The sequence below is a fragment of the Chaetomium tenue genome (assembly GCF_020726465.1).
Source record: "Chaetomium tenue strain MPI-SDFR-AT-0079 chromosome Unknown F5144scaffold_6, whole genome shotgun sequence".
Taxonomy (NCBI): Eukaryota; Fungi; Ascomycota; class Sordariomycetes; order Sordariales; family Chaetomiaceae; genus Chaetomium; species Chaetomium tenue.
The window spans coordinates 4,061,578-4,082,104 of NW_027117334.1; the positions used below are offsets into that span (position 1 = coordinate 4,061,578).

At 57.3% G+C, this 20,527-nt stretch overlaps 11 protein-coding genes and 1 non-coding gene across 12 annotated transcripts; 4 read left to right on the plus strand and 8 right to left on the minus strand.

Annotated features, from left to right (window-relative positions):
- The first annotated feature begins 254 nt into the window (after positions 1-254).
- Positions 255-1,927, plus strand: F5144DRAFT_584602 (uncharacterized protein). Its single transcript, XM_066789629.1, has 2 exons — positions 255-487; positions 551-1,927. Exons 1-2 carry the CDS (start codon positions 340-342, stop codon positions 1,915-1,917), a joined length of 1,515 nt encoding a protein of 504 aa, XP_066640592.1. The 5' UTR covers positions 255-339; the 3' UTR covers positions 1,918-1,927.
- F5144DRAFT_584604 (histone acetylation protein-domain-containing protein) lies at positions 1,928-4,073 on the minus strand. The gene has a single exon (XM_066789630.1). It carries the CDS (start codon positions 3,974-3,976, stop codon positions 2,255-2,257), a length of 1,722 nt encoding a protein of 573 aa, XP_066640593.1. The 5' UTR covers positions 3,977-4,073; the 3' UTR covers positions 1,928-2,254.
- Positions 4,074-4,199: 126 nt separating this feature from the next.
- Positions 4,200-5,382, plus strand: F5144DRAFT_633136 (mitochondrial 54S ribosomal protein mL57). Its single transcript, XM_066792526.1, has 3 exons — positions 4,200-4,757; positions 4,844-5,076; positions 5,153-5,382. Exons 1-3 carry the CDS (start codon positions 4,340-4,342, stop codon positions 5,294-5,296), a joined length of 795 nt encoding a protein of 264 aa, XP_066640594.1. The 5' UTR covers positions 4,200-4,339; the 3' UTR covers positions 5,297-5,382.
- On the minus strand, positions 5,383-7,026 carry F5144DRAFT_584607 (uncharacterized protein). The gene is made up of 2 exons (XM_066789631.1): positions 6,430-7,026; positions 5,383-6,287 (listed from the first exon to the last, which is right to left on the minus strand). The coding sequence occupies exons 1-2, from the start codon at positions 6,729-6,731 to the stop codon at positions 5,603-5,605; spliced, it is 987 nt and encodes a 328-aa protein (XP_066640595.1). The 5' UTR covers positions 6,732-7,026; the 3' UTR covers positions 5,383-5,602.
- Positions 7,027-7,552: 526 nt separating this feature from the next.
- Positions 7,553-9,445, minus strand: F5144DRAFT_606341 (cytochrome P450; the record flags this gene model as incomplete). The annotated part of the gene is made up of 4 exons (XM_066791484.1): positions 7,553-7,615; positions 7,682-8,908; positions 8,989-9,206; positions 9,265-9,445. The coding sequence occupies 4 exons, from the start codon at positions 9,443-9,445 to the stop codon at positions 7,553-7,555; spliced, it is 1,689 nt and encodes a 562-aa protein (XP_066640596.1).
- A 1,294-nt stretch (positions 9,446-10,739) lies between these two features.
- On the minus strand, positions 10,740-12,038 carry F5144DRAFT_374474 (uncharacterized protein). Its single transcript, XM_066784538.1, has 2 exons — positions 11,660-12,038; positions 10,740-11,604 (listed from the first exon to the last, which is right to left on the minus strand). The coding sequence occupies exons 1-2, from the start codon at positions 11,693-11,695 to the stop codon at positions 10,948-10,950; spliced, it is 693 nt and encodes a 230-aa protein (XP_066640597.1). The 5' UTR covers positions 11,696-12,038; the 3' UTR covers positions 10,740-10,947.
- On the plus strand, positions 11,718-12,266 carry F5144DRAFT_374614 (uncharacterized protein). Its single transcript, XM_066784540.1, has one exon. The coding sequence runs from the start codon at positions 11,810-11,812 to the stop codon at positions 12,203-12,205; it is 396 nt and encodes a 131-aa protein (XP_066640598.1). The 5' UTR covers positions 11,718-11,809; the 3' UTR covers positions 12,206-12,266.
- Positions 12,267-12,594: 328 nt separating this feature from the next.
- Positions 12,595-14,190, minus strand: F5144DRAFT_374569 (thioesterase-like superfamily-domain-containing protein). The gene is made up of 2 exons (XM_066784539.1): positions 13,862-14,190; positions 12,595-13,790 (listed from the first exon to the last, which is right to left on the minus strand). The coding sequence occupies exons 1-2, from the start codon at positions 13,974-13,976 to the stop codon at positions 12,874-12,876; spliced, it is 1,032 nt and encodes a 343-aa protein (XP_066640599.1). The 5' UTR covers positions 13,977-14,190; the 3' UTR covers positions 12,595-12,873.
- Positions 14,191-14,246: 56 nt separating this feature from the next.
- F5144DRAFT_t157 lies at positions 14,247-14,330 on the minus strand. Its single transcript has one exon. It is a non-coding gene; the product is annotated as a tRNA-Ala (tRNA).
- Positions 14,331-14,904: 574 nt separating this feature from the next.
- Positions 14,905-15,840, plus strand: F5144DRAFT_551347 (uncharacterized protein; the record flags this gene model as incomplete). The annotated part of the gene is made up of 1 exon (XM_066787685.1): positions 14,905-15,840. One exon carries the CDS (start codon positions 14,905-14,907, stop codon positions 15,838-15,840), a length of 936 nt encoding a protein of 311 aa, XP_066640600.1.
- A 245-nt stretch (positions 15,841-16,085) lies between these two features.
- F5144DRAFT_584615 (uncharacterized protein) lies at positions 16,086-18,746 on the minus strand. Its single transcript, XM_066789632.1, has 16 exons — positions 18,287-18,746; positions 18,167-18,197; positions 17,977-18,106; positions 17,752-17,900; positions 17,579-17,697; positions 17,555-17,557; positions 17,312-17,407; positions 17,221-17,253; positions 17,142-17,167; positions 17,067-17,087; positions 16,961-17,014; positions 16,798-16,907; positions 16,683-16,744; positions 16,571-16,632; positions 16,425-16,518; positions 16,086-16,371 (listed from the first exon to the last, which is right to left on the minus strand). Exons 1-16 carry the CDS (start codon positions 18,299-18,301, stop codon positions 16,288-16,290), a joined length of 1,089 nt encoding a protein of 362 aa, XP_066640601.1. The 5' UTR covers positions 18,302-18,746; the 3' UTR covers positions 16,086-16,287.
- Positions 18,747-18,941: 195 nt separating this feature from the next.
- F5144DRAFT_374379 (uncharacterized protein) lies at positions 18,942-19,946 on the minus strand. Its single transcript, XM_066784537.1, has 3 exons — positions 19,596-19,946; positions 19,255-19,526; positions 18,942-19,190 (listed from the first exon to the last, which is right to left on the minus strand). Exons 1-3 carry the CDS (start codon positions 19,819-19,821, stop codon positions 19,176-19,178), a joined length of 513 nt encoding a protein of 170 aa, XP_066640602.1. The 5' UTR covers positions 19,822-19,946; the 3' UTR covers positions 18,942-19,175.
- Between the last annotated feature and the right edge of the window lie 581 nt (positions 19,947-20,527).

A 20,527-nucleotide genomic window follows, 5' to 3' on the forward strand; every position in this document is an offset into this window, starting at 1 on the left:
TTCTGACTTTGGACTTTGATAGAGCGCTGAGGTTCTCATAGCAACTGAACGGTATGGGGTGCCCTATATGTGGTTCGGTCCAAAATAACCGTTTCTAACAGTGATATAATGGCTTTTTGAATACCACCGGACCGGAACTAGAGAGGTAAAATTCAATGAATTCCCAGGGGTTTGGGTGTTTTTGTGGATGCTTTTATCAGCGATGCACGAGCCACCTGCTACGCTGGCGCGGGAAGTAAAAATTTCATTTTTGTAACCCATAACCGCCTTTTTATATTTGGATTTGAGTGCACTTGAAGCTCGGTTCAATCAATACGTACCAGAGAGTTATATCTCACAATGGAGGTTGACAGCGACGCGAATTCAAGGTTTGCCGAGGGGACTCGCAACTTTGTGAATTGGTTTCACACTCTTCCTGGGGCCACCTTCCGCTCGGATTTGATCGCGGTTGAGGATTTGAGAGGACGAAACGCTGGCCGAGGAATCAGTAACATAGCCCGATGGAAGTGCCTGTCCTTGCAATGAACCAGATAATTAATCAATATCACAGTCGCCCAACAAGACATCGCAGCAGACACGGTGCTGTTCACCATCCCCCGAACCGCCATCATCTGCACCGCCACCTCAGGCCTCAAGGACAAGATCCCCGGCATCTTCGACCTCGGAAGCGATGACGCCGGTCACTCCGACTCCGACTCCGACTCGGGGTCAACCCCCCCATCGCAGGACTCCTGGACCCTGCTCATCCTAGCCATGATCTACGAGCACCAGCAAGGCGACGCCTCGCGCTGGAAGCCCTACCTCGACGTGCTGCCCCCGACCTTCGACACGCCCATGTTCTGGTCGCCCGCCGAGCTCTCCCATCTACAGGCCAGCGCGCTGATCGCCAAGGTCGGCAAGGACGAGGCCGACCGCATGATCCAGGCCAAGATCGTCTCGGTCGTGCGCGCCCACAACCACGTCTTCTTCCCACCGGACAGCAACAGCCCCGCCCTCGACGACGACCAGCTGCTCCGCCTCGCCCACCGCATGGGAAGCACCATCATGGCGTACGCGTTCGACCTGGAAAAGGACGAGGACGACGAGGAGGGCCAAGAGGGGGAGGAGGAGGGGTGGGTGGAGGACCGCGAGGGCAAGACGATGCTGGGGATGGTGCCGATGGCAGACATTCTGAACGCGGACGCGGCGTTCAACGCGCACATCAACCACGGCGGCGACGCGCTGACGGCCACGGCGCTGCGGCCCATCCGCGCCGGCGAGGAGGTGCTCAACTACTACGGCCCGCTGGCCAATGGCGAGCTGCTGCGGCGGTATGGTTATGTGACGCCTGCGCATGCCCGCTATGATGTGGTGGAGTTGCCGTGGGCGCTGGTGGAGAGCGAGTTGAGGGAGCGTGTTGGTGGGCGTGTGGGGGTTGCGGAGTGGGAAGGGGTGAGGCGGCTGGTGCAGGGGGATGAGGAGTTTGAGGAGAGTTTTGTGCTGGAGCGGTCGAGTGAGGACCCGGACTCGATGGGGCAGCTGGGGAGCGAAGCGGTTTTTACAGGTTTGCCGGACGAGTTGGGGGAGCAGTTCAAGACGTTCCTCAAGGCGATGAAGAAGGTTGGGAATGTCGAGCTTGCTGTGCAGGCCTTGTCGGATAAGGATACGCGCAAGGACCTGTACTTGCGGACTGTCCTCCGCGCCCTTCATGCTAGGGAGAAGCAGTATGCCACATCTCTCGAGGAAGATGAGCAGCTGGCAAGTGCGGAGCAGCTGTCCGGGCGGGAGAGAATGGCGCTGTGGGTGAGAAGAGGGGAGAAACAGGTCCTGCGGGAAGCTCAGGCGTGGGTACAGAAGGAAATTGACGAGGGGCGGGCTCAAGCTTCAGCGAGGACGCGCGAGGACGACGGCCCAGCTACAAAGAGGCGGCGGATGTGAAGACATTTAATTGTATTATTAAACTGACTGGTAACTACTTAGGTACGGCACCTGTCCCCATACGCGACCTGGCGCCTGGGGCCCAGGAGATACCCAGCTTGTTCCGCCATCGATGTCCATGTTGGCGGAACTGTTTGTCCAAGTGTTATAATGTCGGTGGCGGCATGTCGACGGCTGCACGGGGCAGTAATCCTGAAGGAGATCCAAGGGGCGACTCTGTCACGCGACTACACCACCCACCGTAAGGGCGCAGACCTTGTCGTTCCATACCCAATAACCCCCGAGAGTTATGGAAGGGACGCGTGGGCGGATGGTGACTGGCACCCACTCCAGTCTATTAACTGTCTTCGGCCCCTTTCTTCCTCTTTCGTACTAAGTTCGCGCCGAGAACATTTACCTTTGCAGGTTCGGCCGGTTCCTTGGCCGCCGAGTCCGGTTGCTGGCTGTTACCGGGTTCTGACGAAGCTGGTGCGTTCTTCCTTCTGATCAGCCCGGTCAGGTTGGTTACATTTCCACTGGTGTTGGAGGCAATTTCGCTGGCTCGTGGCGAGCTGGGGATGGCTGCTTTGCCTACCACAACACCCCCCTCCCCGCCGTCACCCATGCCGACTTCGTTGAGCCACCGCGTAGAGCTGCCCACCGTCTTGTCAAGAGTCGAGAAGTCCAGGTGAAGTAACAAATCGACGATGCGCTTGTACTCTGCTTCCTCCACCATCTTGTCCCCGCGGGCTTCGGGCGGCCAGTAATAGTAGGCGGTGACTGTCGGCCGGTTGGTCTTGTAACTGCGCGCGTGTGTTTTGATCTTGGGTGTCCGCGGTACTATCCGACCTGACAGCTTCTTTTTCGCTTTCTTCCTAGGTTTCTTCGCAAGCGCTTTGGATGGTCGGGGCGGGGGCGTGGTATCAGAAGTCGAGATAGCGAGCTGTCGCCGAGGCGGCGTTGAAGGCATGGCTGGCGGCAAAGACGGATCGGAGGGGGCGTTGGGAGCCGCAAGCTTCGTTTTCGGAGGGTCTGCCGAGGGAGCGTTCGAGGACGGTTCGCTTGGGTCGAAAACCAACCAGATAAATCCAGTCAAACGCCCGCTGGAGCATTCCTGACGGAATGCCATCATCTCCCAAAACTGCTCCAACGACCTGACACTCTTCCACGCCGCAATGTTTTGTTTCTGCTTGGATACCTCCTCGTCGAGCTCATCGCGGAATCGGGATTTGGGGTCGTCTGGATAGCCAGGGATAAGACATCGTGGCGGGACACTGTTGAAATCGCGGGTGTAATGGGATATCAGTTCTAGGGGATGGCCGATCACCCAATTCGCTAGGCTCGCGCTGGCCCGTGGTATAAAAGCGCGCATTTCTGTCTCCTCTAACCCCGGGACCAGCAGGTAGCCTTTGGTGCTGGCCCATGGCTCCTTACTCAACCCCTCCATAAGCGGGCTCAGGACCTTGCACCACCATCGCACGAGCCCCCGGTCGTCTAGGACATGTTTTCCTGTATTGTGGACGCTCCCTGGGAACAAGTATTGTGCTTGCGCGCGAGCAAATAGATTGACGATGGATTGGACATGTTTGCGCCGTCGATGGTCACGGAGGTAGGCGAGGAAGGTGGCGCATACTTGGCGGATTGGAGATGGGGCGCCTTTTGGAAGGTTGAGAAGATGGAGAGAGCCGGTCGAGTCGGCTTTGGATACGAAGAGCGTGGTCTGGTAAGCGGTGGTGAAGATCAAGACTTCGACAGCGAAGGCCAATGCCTGCTTCTTCGGAGCTGGCTCCTTGCCCCGATCGGCGCCCGGTGAAGCGCGCTTAGGAGGTGTGTCACTCCCGCCTTGGGGGTGGATTGAGATAGCAAGGAAGTGGCTTTCCCTGTATGTCTTGTCTGGTCGGTGGCCTGGTGGGGCCACACAGAGGGGCTCCGTTGGCGTTGGCGGCGTTGAGATGTGGTGAATGCCAAACTTGTGGCCCTGGGGGAGGACTGCTGCGAGCTTATCGCGCAGAGAACTGCTGCTAGAGGGAGCGGTGCTACTCGCACCCCGTTTACTCCCTATCGGCGTGGAAGATAGCATCGCGGCGGAACTCGGTGTGGTAAACGAAGTCTGCGGTCGATAATGATGAAGACGCGCTTGCGACGCGAAAGGCCAAGGGGTGGAACCTCGAGCTGCGAGAATGGTGGGGACTCGAGCTGCGTGCAATTGCAACTTGCAAGCGGATGGTCCGCCAAGCCGAGAACGAACTTCGAGGGGTAAGTTACGCAGCGTAATGAATTACACTGTTTGCCGTCAGGGAGCAGGGGTCCGTGACTTTGGCAGCTGGCAAGTCAGCCCGCGAAAAAAATACCGGCGCACCGACGTTTGGAGGAGTCGAGATCGTGGAGAGCTTCACAGTCGCAAAACCCTAGTAGCCTCGCATTTCCGTGCACCGCGTTGTCAATGGCTCTCAACCCCTCTCGGTCGGCCGTCTCGGCAACCTGCAAGGCGCTACGTCGATGCGGGAATTCAGCGCAGTCGGCCGCGCAGCGGCTTAGGCAACCGGTGCGGCAACTGTCGACCTCTACATCCCGCCGTACCGATTCTTTTGAGACGACATCCGAGCAGCAGAACCGGCCACGGTGGTCATACACGCCGGAGCGGATGAAGGGTCCGGGGTTTTCTATCAACATCGTCAAGGATCCTAGCCGGACGGTTTGGCACAACAACGAGGACCCGGCAAAACTCGACGCCATGTACAACCGACTGTTGGGGTCGAAGGGGGATAGGATGTTGCCGGACGAGATCAAGTGGCTTGCTATTACACACAAGAGTTTCGATCAGGGGAGACGAGGGTTTAATACAAGGCTGGCCTATTTTGGTGTGTCTCCGGCATGCGTCCTCTCCAAGGCGTCCGACCCATGGCGCACACGAGCAGCAAGCTAACTGGGGTTTCCACACACACAGGGCGGTTGATTGTTTCCTTCGAAGCTACACGGCACATCTTGGTCACTCCGGCCAATGCCCGAGACCCGCCAACCCAGGACTCGTTCGGCCGCGAGCCCTTCCAGGACCCCGCACTCGCGAACGTCGACAAGCTCAACATAAGGCAGCCCATGGACGTGGTTTCGAAAGATAAGCTGGCCAAGTTGGCGATCGATGTCGGGTTGCCAGAGGTGACCAGGTGGAAGCCGAGGATGGTATGTAGTGTTGCAGTCTGCCTGGCGGGCGCCCCCGAAGACATCTCGGACTAACATTGGCTTTCTCTACACTTAGCCCGAACACCTGGAGGGTTCAGGTTTGACCGCCGTACTCAACACGTCACTCTTTGCCATTATCGGCGCCATTTCTTTACAACATGGTGCCGAAGTCGCGCAGCAGGTTGTCCGGGAAAAGATCCTGAGGAGGTTGGGGGCATGAGCACGGGGGTGTAATCATAGAACTGTATATCTCTGTACCATATCAGGGGGCAATATAGAGGCTGGCCCAGTTCCTCGGTTACACACTTGCGCTGTTGCGTTGAGGCTGACGGCCAGATTACACCAATATCCTGGGGCCACACTCGACGGTCATAGGTACTATTGACGAACTGATCTGCGCGCTAACACGATCCTCGCGAGGCTCCAGGGAATAGACACTTACGCTATGCAATCGAGGGGAGCGAAACGCCAAAAAAGAAGGAATCCAAGAAAAAAACGGGACCACGGCGAGCGACAATCGGACCCGTCACCACCCTTCTGCGAAAATAATCTCGGCCAGCTTCATGGGCTGCTTCCCGACGACCATCCAGCCATTCCCCACGCGAAACTGCCTCCCCCTCCCGATGACGAAGCGCCGGTAGTAGTCGGTATCGGCAGCGGCCTCCTCGAGCACACAGAGCCCGCCCGTCCACCCCTCTGGCGGCTGGCGCTCCGGGAACATGAACAGGGTGAACCTCTCAATCTCGGCCAGGACGGTGCGCGAGAAGGCACTCAGCGTTAAAGCGCCGCCCTCGTGCGTCCAGAGCGCCACGCTGATCCCCAGCCTCCGGAGGCCAACCCCGCCGCCGCGGCCACGAACCGGCCTATCCATCCGGCGAAACCACGCGAGCAGCGCGGTCAGGCGCTCGTAGGCCAAGTCCCCAAGCAGCACGACGGTGTCCTGCTCCAGGTTCAGGTACAGCACGCGGTCGCTGTGCTGCAGGAGGTCGCCGGGCCGCTCGGAGGTCTGGGTGCGCGAGGGCAGGGTGAACAGCGGCAGGGCGACGGTGTAGCACTCGAGGGCGGCGGCGCGGGCCTCGACGCTGACGGACAGGGCGGCCGGGTTGCGGGACTGCGACTGCCACTTGGGGGTGCCGCCGTGCGGGTCCTTGTCGGCGTAGTGGGCGCGCCGCGTGTGCAGCTCCATTGTCCGAGGGAGGAACGACATGTGCCTACGACCCGAGCGTGTGGTTCCGCACCATTCCCTGTCAGCCTGGCCAAGCCCACTTCATCTAAGGTACCTTACCCAAACCTACCCGGAAAACCCGAGCGGGTCCGGGCTGGGGGCCTTTCTCTCCAATGAAAGCAACTCACCATATCTTGAGACGCAGCTCGGCGGGAAGGAAGGGGAATAGCGGGAACGTGCATGGCTTTGTTGTTGCCTTCGCGGGGGGCATCGGCTCGGGGGGTGGTGCTTCGAGAGTCCCTGTCCCCTCCAGCGGCGAGGCCGGAGGAGATGGGAGCTCGGTCACCGTCACGGAGACGGCGGGTGCGGAAGCGTCGGCACTCGTGGTTTTGGGTTTATGCGGCCCGGGTCGAGAAGCAATATCGACATCGAGTTGGGACGGGGCGAACTGTGATAGCACCGTCGTTCCTTCCATCTGGTTCGGCGCCATCGCTTGATCTTCTGCTCAAAAGGGCCGGAAGATGGGATGGGATGAGCTACTTTTTTTCTCCTTATTCTTTCAAGGAACACGATGATTCTCAATTGTGATCTTGGAGGACAACTTGGAACCGGGCCTGTGATTTTTATATCTGACTAGAACCGGAAAGTAATTCACAGCGCGCTTCCCCGTCCGGCGCCGGGAGTGGGGCCCTCCGGCCGTGAGTTGAGGAGGAGGACCGAGATTCTGGGTCAAAAAAACTCTGGGGAGTCCAAAGTAGACCGAAAAATCCGGTGGCAGATTGTGGGGCAGGGCGGGGTGGGGCGGTTAACCGATGTGCAGGTGGGGTTTAAATATTGCTTGCGTAGCGCCGGCTCACCCACTATTTGCGCCCTTGCATCTGCAGACATCCCACTTCAGCCCTCCAATCCGGGCCTCAATCTCCGATCTTCCATTCCCAATCACCCGTCACCAAGGCCGCGTACGGGGTTTGGTCGACAGTGACGTCAAAAGGGCAAGGGGAAGATAAGCTTAAGTGGACTGGGAACCTTTCTCATCACCGGTGCCCGTATTCGCCTATTTTGGAGGAGCACGTGAGGAGGAGGGAGCGTTGATCGGATCAGTTGATCTGATCCGGAAAGCTTTGTGCGACTCGACAGGGCGGGCCAGCTGCGCGAGGAGATGGTTTGGGGGTCCACATATGTGCTATAAGCACTGTCCTTGATGTCGTACACGTACACGCAGGATGAGAAATATTAACCCAACCAACAACCTCCTAGCCTATCCCAATCCACAGGTCACAACTCATCTCCGCCAGGACGACCATCGAACACTCAAGCCCGCAGTCTCACCTTCATCCGCATCGCATCGACCGGTTTGGCCGTCACCTGTGCCGTCTGGAGGCTGTCAGTATCTGTTCCACTCCACACAACATCCACAACCCCCCCGGGGATATTACTCACATTGTACATCTCCGCCTTGACCTTATACTGTCCCTTGTCGTTCTCGACCGGCTGCCCCTTCTCGTTCAGGTCAAGCTCACCGAGCCCGACCTTCACAAAGTCGTACCGCCTCGCCACAGCCGCCACGATCACCCGCGCCTCGATGGTAGCAAGATCCTGCCCGATGCAGTTGCGCGGGCCACGCTCAAACGGCCGCCACGCCCCGGGCGGGAACGTGCGCCCGGCCTCATCCCGCTTCTCCGACTCCTCCTCCGCCCCGGCGCTCATAATCCCCGCCTTATCCCCCAACCACCGCTCCGGCACAAAGTCATCCGCCGTCTCCCCAAACACCGCCCGATCCCTCTGAATAATCGTCGCACAATTATAAATAATCGCCCCATCCAAACAATAACTCCTCCCCCCCGCCGTAACCGTGAACCCCGACCCCGGCGGCGCCATGCGCGCCGTCCCCGCCGGCGGATACACCCTCAACACCTCCTTCACCACCGCCGTGGCATACCGCATGCGGTTAATCAGCTCCTCCCCACCGGGGGCCAGCAGCCGCGCGCGCACGGCGGCGGGGCCCGCGTCCGGCCCGAACAGCTCGTCCAGCTCGGCGCGCACCGCCTGCAACACGTGCGGCGAGCGCGAAAACTCGTAGAATAGCCACGCTAGCAGGATGCCGGTCGTGTCGTGGCCCGCGAAGAGGAAGGTTTTGATCTGGTCGCGCGTTTCGGTAAGTAGGGCGCGGGACAGTGAGTCGCTGCCTTGGAGGCTGAGGCTGAGTACGTCGCGGGGCTTTTTGGCCTTGCTGCTGCCGTTGGTGGTGTGCTGCTGTTGTTGCTGGGTGTGCTTGGCGCGGATCATAGTCTCGAGGAGGCGGTCGATCTGGTTGCTGAGCGTGTAGCGGCGCCACTCGCGCATGGGCGACATCCACCAGGGGAAGCGGCTGTCCTCCTGGCCGTACATCTTGAGCAGCTGGTCGTAGAGGCGGATGAACTCGCCCTGGCTGGACGACTCGCTCTTTTGCGCGTCGAAGTCCACGTCCATGGTGATGGCGCCGATGATGTCGAAGGTGAGGTTGATGGTGTGCTTCAGCATCGAGAACTCCTCGCCCGAGCTGGCCAGCCGGTCGAGGTGCTCCATGAAGATGTCTGTCTTGTCGAGGATGCAGGGGAGCAGGGTCATGAGATGCTGCGGTGCGAACCCGGGGTTGAAGCGTTTGCGGAGCTGCTTCCAATTCTCTTTCTGGGGGCGGTGGTTAGTGGTTGTCGAACTAGCAGGAAGCTCGCGGGGCGGGTGAGTGAAGAGGTCGATAAAAACCTTACCTCTTTCATCAAGACAGACTCGGGCCCGATCAAGCGAACCAGGGCGCCCATTGTGGGAGACTTTGGCGTGCTCCAGGCGAACATCTTGCTCGCCCGCGTTACCTGCTCGGCGACCTCGTGGCTATTCACCAACACCATAGGGTAGCTGGCAGGGCGCAGGTCGAGAAACATGACGGGCGGGTTCCCCAGTTCCTTGGCCATTGTCGCGAAGACGGGATCTGGCAATGGTCAATTAACCGCTTCAACCACGATCAATCGTGTCTTAGGAGTACATACCATAGTGAACATCCGGAGGTCCCTTCAGGGTGTATTCGTGGATGAGTTTCAAGTGGCCCCAGAGGAGGGACGGCTTGAGCTGGGGGAAGTTGGCAAATTGTTTGAATCGGCGGTGCCATACCGTCGCGGCCAGGTAAGCGACCACTAGCGGGAGGGCTAGAAGTAAGATATTCGTAATCATGATGATTGATTACTAGCCCCTTGATCTCGAGAGAGTGAATGGAAAGAAGTTGGAAGTCAGATCATCAGGTGAGGTGTGAGATAACTGCTCTCACGGGTCGCTTTAACGACAAGAACACAGCCACCAGCAAGCCGCATCTTAATCGAGATGGAAGGAACTTTGAAATCCTACATGGTACGGAACTATTTCTTGGTCAAGGGGGGCAATGTCAGGACCAAAGTGGAGTGTGGGCCGTCAACCCCCGGGGTGAATTCCATGACGAGCCCCGTGTTACAGAAAAGAGAAGGCTCGGCGGCTCACATCAGCCAATTTAGCGTGCCGTTATCGGAAATATTGCCAAATAAGTCGCTCATGATTGACTTGATTATCGAGACCAAAGAATTAGTTAATCATTATGCGTGCGGAAGGCGATTAGTGTTGGCTTATAGCAAGTCGTTTTCCCTTTTCGGTACGAAGCAAGTAGTCGATCTGTAGTTCGCAGACGCAGAAAGTATTCGCTGTGCTCCTGGTTCATTTTTGTAGCCCTCCCGGTCCAAGGTTACATTTTAGGGGTGAATCTAGGCGCTGTCGTCCCGGTTATTCACACCCTACTCCACCGTGGTGGGATGCTGAGGTGGGATCCCGGAGGACTCGGAGCAAACACCATTGATATTGATTGTGTTTGTGTTCGTCGTGTTGGAGGTAGGGTTGGCAAATTCACTGGCCTGACTTCGGCTTTTGATGACTGATTGAGACTCATACCTGTTCGACAGTCGGTCCTTTGGCGGATATTGGATTCAGTTTTTCGGGGTGTGTTGCGTTTCACAGATGTGAAATGTCGCATAAAATCAGAAGAATCGCGAACCAGGGCCGTTGCCGATGATAGGGGGTCACACAATGTGTGTGTTCGGAAGGCTTGAGCTAGGCTGGAGAATAAGTGTTCTGGCAGCGGCTTAGCATCGGATTTGAAAAACCCCTGCTCCCGAGGCTCAGGGGAAGACCTAAGAGTGAGCGGCAGATATGGGAGGAGAAATGTCACAAGAAATGGATTCTGATAAGAAATGGAACCAAGAATGCAAGTAAACACACTGTATTTGAGCCGAATAACTATGCAGCCAATTTGTTTGTTCCACAATCTGTGGTTTGAAATATGATGCCCAAAACCCCAAGAGTCCCTTATGAAAACGTGACCCATGCCCATGCGTAAACCAAACCAGTTCCCAAATGCTATTCCCAAAGAAAACCCAAAACATTAACTCCGACCCTCTAAATGCTGACCTCATGATGCGATGTTGTTGCCGAAAGAGACTGGAGGGACAGGGGAGGGAGGAGTAGCGAGCGCCGGCTTGGTTCCACACCATGCTTGATATCTTTCGGCTCAGTCCTTGTTGGACCCCGGATCTCAAGATGATGTGAAAGAGCGCGCCAGAATGTGCCCCTTTCTCAGGGACCTCGCTTCGTCCTCAGGGCAGTCCGTCACTCTCCCCCGCCAAACACTCTCTCCACGGAACGGAACGGCGCAATCAGAAGTTGTGGGTGGCGCGGCGGGTGAAGCCACCGTTGCCGCGGCTGCCGACGGAGCTGATGCTCTCGCTCGGGGCGATGCTGCAATCGTCGCGGGTGCGGTCCTGGAAGCCTTCCAGCTCGCCAACAACCTCCCACTCGCTGGAGCCGGCGCCGGCGCCGGCGGTGCTGCGGGGCAGGGGAATGTCGGCAGCGGACATGTAGGAGCTGGCGACGGGGCCACCGCGCATGAAGGCGGCGGCGTCGCGGGGCGGGCTCATGCGGTAGCTGTCGACGGTGTTGCCGCGGACGGAGCCGCTATAGCCCGAGTCGGCCGAAGAGTGGGCATAGGCTCCCTCCACGCGGCTCGGGGGCGGGGCGCGGGCGCCAGCGCCGATGACGGTCGAGCCGTCGGTGACGGAGCGCTCGGAGTTGCACTTGGCGAAGCCGCCGGACACGATCACCTGAACGTTGGCGGGCAGAGACATGTGGCCGGAGCCCTTGGTGAGCAGGATCACGTCCTCCGGGCGGCCGGTCCGCACACCGTTCATGAAGACGATGTTGTCGCAGCTCTTGAAGTCGAACTCGCGCTCGAAGGTCTCGGCCGGAAAGGTGCGGGAGTCGTAGCGGTCGCTGTTGCTGAAGACGGCAGTGGTCTTGTCCGACCAGCGTCTTCTCTGATGGCCATGTGTGAGTAGTTGATCTGCGGGGGGTGGGAGGAGTCTTACTTACAAGCTCAGCGGCGTCGATAGGCATGGACAGAGACATATTGGCGGTGGTGGGGTGAGTCTTGGTAGAACTCGAAGTCTGTTGGGTGTTTGAGTGGTGGTAGTGGTAGTGGTGATGCTGCTGTTGGCTGCTGTTGCTTTGATGCGATGAGGAATGGAAGTGACGGCATCATCTTGGGAGAAATGTCTTCTATTTAAGTTTGTCTGTTCTATCTGTCTGCTGGGAGTCCACCATGTGAGGGGTCTTCCTTTGGAGGGGTTGACTGGAGGGGTCGGCTGGAGGGGCCAACGCGAGTTGTTCGTGCCCAAGTCGATGGCACGATGCGCAAGATCGCGTTACAACGCATTGTCTGGGATGCTCAGGAGTCAGGGGTTGCGGCGCGGGGTGACGAGACCCAACCAAGCGCTACAGAATATGCGTCAAATCCAATCAAACCATGGCCACGTCCGAGGGATTAGTTTGGAGCCTAACAACAATGCCCGAGGCGGGTCCATTTGCCCCTCCAGACCCATGGCCACTTGGCAGGGGGTAGTTGTCTTCTGGGCGTGACGTGGCGGCCCCTGAGGCCTCACCGACAATTCTACTGGAGCCTCACCATTTCGGTGGAGCCGGACAACGGTCGAGTCACCTTTGCAACAGGGCGGAAATCGCGGCGACATCCCATTGGGCGCTTCAGTTCAGCCGTGATCTCGGGGCATCGTGGCGGTCAGCTGTGAGGGCCGGCAAATCCGGGGCAAGGGACGACTCAGGTACTCGCTGCTGTAACTCGTCTGTGCGCGCGCGTGTGCGTGCGCGTGTGCGTGCGCCAGAGACACGATCGATCGAGACATTGGACTCCTCGAGTCTGGGGATGACGAGGGTTGACAGACACATCACTTTGGCCCAATCCTCGGGCCCATTTTGGGCTCACTTGGGTCGCCTCAGATGGATAATCTAGAACCAACACGAAGGGTGGCGGGAAATGAACTGCATGCGAAGTGGATGTGATGGAATTGCTCTCTTCTTTCTTGAGAGAGCGCTGGAAGCGCGCACCACTAAGATGATTTGGAGATAGGACCAGCTATGCCCGTTGGTACCAGCCAGCTACTCAACTCGTTAGGAAGAGTTCCCCAATGGATTCAAGCCTGAGTGAGACTTTGCCGTACCTCCTGTGCCGTGCTGACGGACACTCAGCGAGTCAAGGAAGACCCGAAGCCCGAGTTAGATAGACTTGCAGCTTAGATGCGACTTAACGACTTCTTTGCAGCATCGCCACTTCTGGTCCTATCGGCTGTGTTTCTCTCGCTTCCGAGGATCAAATTGACGTGGTTGCTAAGCGCAACTAAATCTCCATTCTCGTCGAGTAGCAGCACCTCAAGGTCGAAGCGGCCGTCTTTGATTTGCTTTGATTGAACCCGCATCTGCAACCACTCCAGCCCCTCCTCGGGTAGCGCCTTTTTGATTTCGAGGTTGAGCACCACGGTTGGATACCAAAAGGTAGCGCCGGGGGCAAAAGGGAGGATCTCGCCTCGACTTTGCAGCTCGGCGGCCTCCTTCTTGGTCGGCCGCTGGGCCTCGACCACGTACGGCCAGCAGTCAGCGACATACCCCAATGAAGCAGCCGTGAAGTTTTCGCCGGAAGCAAGCCGCACCCACTTGTCGAGGACGGATTTCGTCGTCCGCCCGCCCCGGGGGTCGTAGTAGATGCAATTCCGCAGGCACCTCGCGTAGCTCAGCGGGCTGCCGCCGGGGAACTCGTACCGGATCCAATTTGCATCACGGTTTTCCTTGAGAGCGGCAAAGTCCGGCCGCGGGAGCGCCGGAGCGGAGTGCTGCAGAGTGAATCCCGTGGGCAGCGAGATGCCACTCTCCTTCTTTAGGTTCGTCATGGTCAAGTATCCGGCAATCTCCTTGCGTGTTGACCCCTGCGTAATCCATGGCGCCGTGGGCAAGAGGGCATGTTGGTAAAGGGTAACATGGAGTGTTGAGAGCTGACGGCCTAGTTTGACGTCCTCGATGATGACTATCGCTGGCCCTATTTCGGTGCGATTCAAGAACTGAAAGTGGGCGTTCAAAACATCCCTTTGTCCCCTTTCGGCGAGATGGAGACCTGCCGCCTCGAGAATGCACGATGCCACATACCCCCCGTTAGGTACTGATGTTCTTGTCAGGTCTCTTACTCGGGCCATGCAGTGAAGGACAGCGAAGCGAGTAATTGAAGCTTACCAGTTCCTATGCAGAAGGTGTCGCTGAGATTAGCCTTGTATGTGTGCGAAGCGACCCGCTCAACTTGCGTTGCCTTTGCGAAGGGGATGAGGCCGTCTGTAATAGCTTTGTCCATGACGAAGGTGATTTCAGTGTAGGTCCTCTTGAAACTGGTTATACTACCGTCGAGATCTCGTCCTCAGTTATCGGTTCCGGGTTGGCTAATGGAGTGCTTGTACAACCCCAAGACAAGACCCAATGAACTCGGCCTCCCCGTCGGAGCTAAGCATTGGACCTCGGCTGTTTGAAAGTCAAAAAGACAGGGATGGGCATCCGTTGTCTCTCCCCCAACAAACGCCTGGAAAACATGACCCGCCAAAAATGTCAAAAAACATGTCAAAAGAAATGGACAATACCGGATTTGAACCGGTGACCTTTCACAGAGAGCACATGGTGCGAAGCGAAAATCATACCCCTAGACCAATTGCCCGATGACATGGTGAGGGCTTCGATAGGGGCCTTCGTGAGACGGTGGAGGCTTCTCCCCCCGGAAGTCTCGGGCCTAGTCTGTGGGTCAGAAAACGAAATCTTCGTACTATTGGTTGTTGTCGAAGATGCGGCCCTACTACGTGACTGACTGGCTAGCGACGTTTAGAGTTTGGTTGGGAACTCAGGAGGATCCAGGGGTAATGGTGACCGTTGAAGGGCGGGCTGGACCGTCACCGAAGTCTCGGTCTCGGCAAGCACATGCTAGAAATTGTCACAATGCCTTGGCCACAGGGCTGGTGGTGTGGATTCATACCCGCCCAGGACGACGGGAAGCCAGGGGTCCAGGGCTGAGCTTATTCAACAAAATTCTGCATGTAACCCTCTTAATACTTAATATTTGGCCGTCAACCAAGACGACCCCCACGGTAGCTGGTATATCTCGACGCTGGACCTCGAAAACAGAAGGATATAGCAGGACACACTGCCCTCCACCGTCCGTTTCCTAGACTACTAGCAGCATATCCAACGCCCTCCCCTTCACCAGCAGCAGCAGCCAACCAGCCCGCTCACCCACAATGTCCAAAACCGTAACAGAAACCGAGTCATCGGTGATGCTCGGCTTCAAGAAGCTCAGCGACCAAGTCTACGTCCAAGAAGGCAGCAGCAGCACCACCTCCCCCAACCCCCCCAACCCAGCGCACCCCCGCACGGTAATAATCTACGGCTGGGGCGACGCCCGGCCACGGCACGTATCCAAGTACGTGGCCGGCTACCGGCAGCTGTTCCCACACGCCCAGATCGCGCTCATCTTCTCGCCCATCCTCAAAGCGCTGTACCAAAACCTCGACGCGCGCACCCAGAACATGATCCCCGTGCTCGAGGCCGTCTACCCCTCAGCGCTCACCAGCGGCAACCCCCCGACCACCACCAACCCCCCCGCCGAAGACCCCCGCGTCCTCCTGCACGTCATGTCCAACACGGGCGGGATCAACTGCGCGGCCACCATGAACGCCTACACGCACCACACGCGCGGCGGCGTGATGCCCCACCGGCTCATGGTCTGCGACTCGACCCCCGGCAGCACCGATTTCCTGCGCAACGTGGGCGCGTGGTCCAAAGCGATGACGGTCGGCGCGGCGGGGTGGTTCCCCTGGCCGGCCGGTGTGACGCAGGCGCTGGCAGCGGTGTTCCTGGCCTTCCTGTACGGGGCCGGGTGGGCGATTGGGGCGACGAGCGCGGGGGAGTACAGCACGCGGGCGGTGAATGATGCGCGGCTGTCGGATGTGCGTGCGAAGCGGCTGTATCTGTATTCCAAGGAGGACGAGATCATTCGGTGGGATGATATTGAGGTGCACGCGGCGGATGCGCGCGAAAAGGGGCGCAGCGTGACGGCGGAGCTGTTTGAGGGCACGCCTCATGTGGGCCATATGCGTGCGCATCCTGAGCAGTACTGGGCGGCGATTGCGGCTGCGTGGAAGGAGGCGGTGGCGGGGGATGAGACAAAACGGTGAACTGTCGACGGGGGGAAAGGAGGGATCTGTTCTGGAAGTATCGATTTAGCGACTAAAATATAGATTCCTCATACCTTGTTCTAGACATGGGCCTTGGGTATCAGTCGGCTGATCTTCGAGTGCGTACAAATTGAGTGGCAGGCCGCCATGCTTTTTGGTTAGAGAGCCGGGAGAGAGCAATGTCTCCCGAGAATTGTGAGTACTCCTATCGTTTCAGTGATTCCACTTTGCAAGACCGAAAACAGGTGAATGGCTGAGAGGGAATTTTGCAATTTTGCTCGCCTCAAACTATTTGGACCCCAAACTTAAACGCCCCTCCATTATCAGTTTCCTACCCCTGACATCGATTTCGGGAGCTCCATGCTGCTATCCTGGGCCTGGGGGTTCCAGTAAAGCCCAATATTATCGGCATTGTGAGTGGCCATATCCCAACATCCGGTTCCCATTTTACAAGGAGCCAGAGGCGTTGAAGTCGTTGAGGGCCTCCGTCACACGCGTAGACATGGTCTTCTCACCCTCACGTACCCAGACCTGTAGAAATTAGAATCTACATGGCTAAGAGGAGCTGATACGGGGGCACATACTCTCGGGTCGTACTTCTTTTTGTTGGGCTTGTTGGGGCCCTCGGGGTTGCCGACCTGGGTCTTGAGGTAGTCGATGTTCTTGGTGACGTAGTCACTGGGGTCATATTAGCATGTTGACATCAGATATGGAGCTTGGAAACACTCACCGGATACCGGTCAGGTACGCCCACTGCAAGTCAGTGTCGACGTTGACCTTGATGACGCCGTGCTTTGAATTGTTAGCTATTTGCATCGCAGTGCGGGGTGCTTCTCGCTTACGCCAATGGCATCGAGGTACTCCTGCTTGCTCGAGCCAGAGCCGCCGTGGAACACGAAGAAGACTAGACTAGTTAGCGAGATGCCCTTGGTGTCATGCGGGTAAGCATAGCCTAACCAGGCTTCTTGTCGCTGCCACCGAGCTTCTCGGAGACGTAGGCCTGGTGCTTGCCGAGCAGCTCGGGGTGCAGGCGGACGTTGCCAGGGGCATAGACGCCGTGGACGTTACTATCAAACCGTTAGCAATTGGGGATTCGGAGTGGGGTAGCGGAATTTATTACCCGAAGCCGGCAGCGATCGAGAAGTACTTGGAGAGCGGGCGGAAAGCTTGCTCGCTGCGGGGGGGTTAGTACAACATCGGGTAATCGCGTTGGGGGGTGAACACACATCTGCCAGATGTCCTCGGGCCTATTGACGGGTTAGTACCTGCGTTCTTGCGAACGAGTAGGGGCCGGCACTCACTGGGTGTAGAGAGAAGCGTTGTCGACCTAACGGGGGATGTTAGCAGGGACCATCACAGAGCCCATTAGCGTCAACTTACGCCGGTGTTGTCAACACCATCTTCCTCGCCGCCCTGTAATGTTGTTAGCCCACTGTACTAACACAAGACGAAGGAATTGGGCTGGTCATACGGTGATACCGATCTCCATCTCCAACCACTGCTTCATGGGAGCCATGCGCTTCAGGTACGAGACGCATGTGCTGATGTTCTCATCGACGGGCTCCTCTATGACATGGTGTCAGTGTTGTTCGAGCAAGTGACCGTGCGGGGGGCCACAGGGGTAGCCTCCGACGTGGGCATATCGATGCAATCGAGCTTCTGGGGTAACATACCGGACTGGAGTCTGATTAGCACGGAGCTCATGGAACAACTGGGATAGGTAGGGCGAAGAACGTACCAGATCGATCATGTGCGAGGAAAAGAGGGGGACGCCGTTCTGCTTGAAGAACTTCTCATCCTCATCGAGCATGCCATCGAGCCAGGGGAGGAGCTTCTTGGCGCAGTGATCGGTGTGGACTGGTCACAGAAAGTCAGTAACAGTAAAACGAGAGAAGCAGTCGGCTCACTTACGGACGACGGGGATGCCGTAGAGAGGGGCGACGGCGCGGATGTAGTGGGCGGCGGCAATGGCACCACCGACAGACGCCTCCTGCTTGTCGGCGCTGTTCTTGACACCCTTGCCGGCGAAGTAGGCGGCACCGCCCTGGCTTGTCTGCAGGCTAACCACTGGCTGTCAATATCGTATCCTCCCGGACACGGCCGCGGGGATGGCCGGGGATTGGTGTTTTCTCGTACATGATCGGGGCCTTGGCATCACGAGCGGCCTCGAGAGTGGCAACGACAGTGCTGGAGGAGGTGACGTTGACGGCGGGGATGGCGAATCCCTTCTCACGGGCGTAGGTGAAAAGCTTCAGGACATCATCGCCTGTTCCACGGATCAGGGGTCAATTTCAGATTCTCCGATCTCGGAGAGAGGGGTTCGTACCATAGATGACGCCGACGGGCAGCTTGAGATCCTGTGCACGGTTGTCGCGGTCAGAAAACTGCCATCTAATGCGGGTAGGAAAAAGAAGCGGCCCGGGCCGAAGATCTGCTTGTTGCATACCTCGAGAATACCCATTTTGGCGGTTGTAGGTGTTGTTTGATGGTTAAGTTAGGATGCTCTACTTCTTAGGTCGCAATGGCGGGGCAATTCGGATCAGGTCGACGCGATTGAGCTAGGGAAAAATACAGAGCTAAAGAGCTTTCACACAAACAAGGTCAGAAGAAGGAAGGGAAAACAGAGATTCAGATCTCGCACTAACGATCCGCCGCAGCCGATGAGGGATTTGTATGACGCACTGGCAGCTTTGATCGGGGATTATGGGTGGAGGGGCAGCTCAAGATGGAAGTGGGATGTGGGATGATGTGAAGGTGCGGGGTTGTTCGACGCGGCCAGCTGAGGCGAGGGGCCTCAACAGAAAGCTGCTTCCCGGCGTCGCGGGGCACAGAGTGGGGTGAGATTGCCTGCTTTGGGCGCTGAAACATCCAGAAAATTTACGTCACAGTCAGCGCAATCTCCACTGCTGGCGATTTGACAGTTTTACTTTCATTGCGATAGCGCTCCATTACGTTTTGACCTTACGAGCTGTCTGAGAAGGTGTTTGACATCGTGTTGTGCCCCAATTGCGTTGACAATCCATCGACCAGTTTCGGCGAGCAAAACATCAAAACGACATGAGTGCGTGCCCAACTGACTGGTGGCTTCTAGGCCCTTCGGAGTCGCGTCTTGGCCGAGCAGCGTCCATGGTTGGTGTCACGACCGGCGCAAGCCGGAGAGTCCCTCAATTGGTCCCATCGAGACTTGGCAGCCAATGTGAAGCAAGAAGACATTCCGACAGCAGCCGATTGTGATCAGGTGAACGGTTCCTAGATGTGTTGACCTCGGCCCGAGCCGGCAGCATTGCCGGCTTTTATCAGACGAATGACAAAGAAAAAGAAGTTGAATTGGCCCATCACGGTGCCACCATCTATCAGATACCGTTAAAGTTCAGTTCCAACAGGAGATGCTGTTTGAGAGACTGTAACACTGACCTGCCAGGTATCAATGGTAATCCCGTCCGTCCCGACCGAGCGGATAATCCCCAGCGCCACGACCGTGTTGAGCCACTCGTATTGGGCGCTTCCGGTTTCGAAGCCCAGGCGGACAAAGGCACGGCCGTCGGGCTGGAGCTGACCTGTCTCAAACACCTGGATGAAAGCGCCGTCGTCCGTCTTGAATGTCTGCCGGACATCGACGGTGAGGGACCCGTTGGCGTTTCTGCTGTCGGTCAGAGCCCAGTCGCCGCCCATGGGCATTACAGTCCCTAGAGGTGCGGGGAGGAGTCAGAAGATATTCAGCCTCTTGAGAGCATACGTCACGGGCATGAACCCACCTTTGAGCTTGGGTCCGGCAAAGTTGCCGCTTGCAATGGGGACCACAAGACGAATGCCACGCGGCCCTGGCCCGACGGGATAGATTTCACCAGCTGTGATGTTGACTGTGTAGAGGTAGGTAAGGCCCGGCGCCTTTGGTGCATGCGGCTTTCTATCGCCAGTCGCCGATCCCACGCCCAAAAGCGCCAGGAGGCAGTAGAGCAAGGTGAGAAAGGTTGACTTCATCGTGACTCTTTTGGAGTAGTTTCCTGGGTCTGAAGAGTTCGGGTTATCATACGGCAATTAGAATTCGGAACGTCTTTGAGTTCTGAACACTGCTGGTTCGAGGTACTTATAAATAAGCGCCCTCGAGGCATTGTATGACCCACACAAACACGTGTGGTAATTTTGCTCGGAGATGTGTTTGACGGCCTGGGACGGGACTTACACACTTCCCATCTTACATGTCATTGTCGGAAGTTGGGGGCCGCTTAAGCTAGAAGGTTGCAATATTTATTGGGCGTACCTTGGATCGTAGACATCGCCGTCCCATCTTGGACTTGATGTTGACCGAGAAGGGGCTCGCGCATATGTATTGCATGCATATTTTGAAATATTGTAGAGATCCTGTCGAAGCAATTGGCCAAACTCGACAGCTGCTCCGTCTGACACGCATATCTTAGGTTATTGGTTACCAGCAGACCGACAAGTCCGAGTTCCGTAGCTGAGGGGAGACTAGTGCTTTTTTACGGCACGAGTACATACATGCGGGAGGAATCAGGACGGGCCGAATATTAACTCGGGCCAGGCCAATCTCAAGGCTGCCTGGACTGAGTATGGCTCCGATCGGTATGATATGCGATTAGTTGGGCCCTAGAGTTCAAACCAACGCGGCTGATGTCAGTAACTCACTCCTCGGCAGGTAGTTACGGTTTGGAAAGCCAGTGATCAT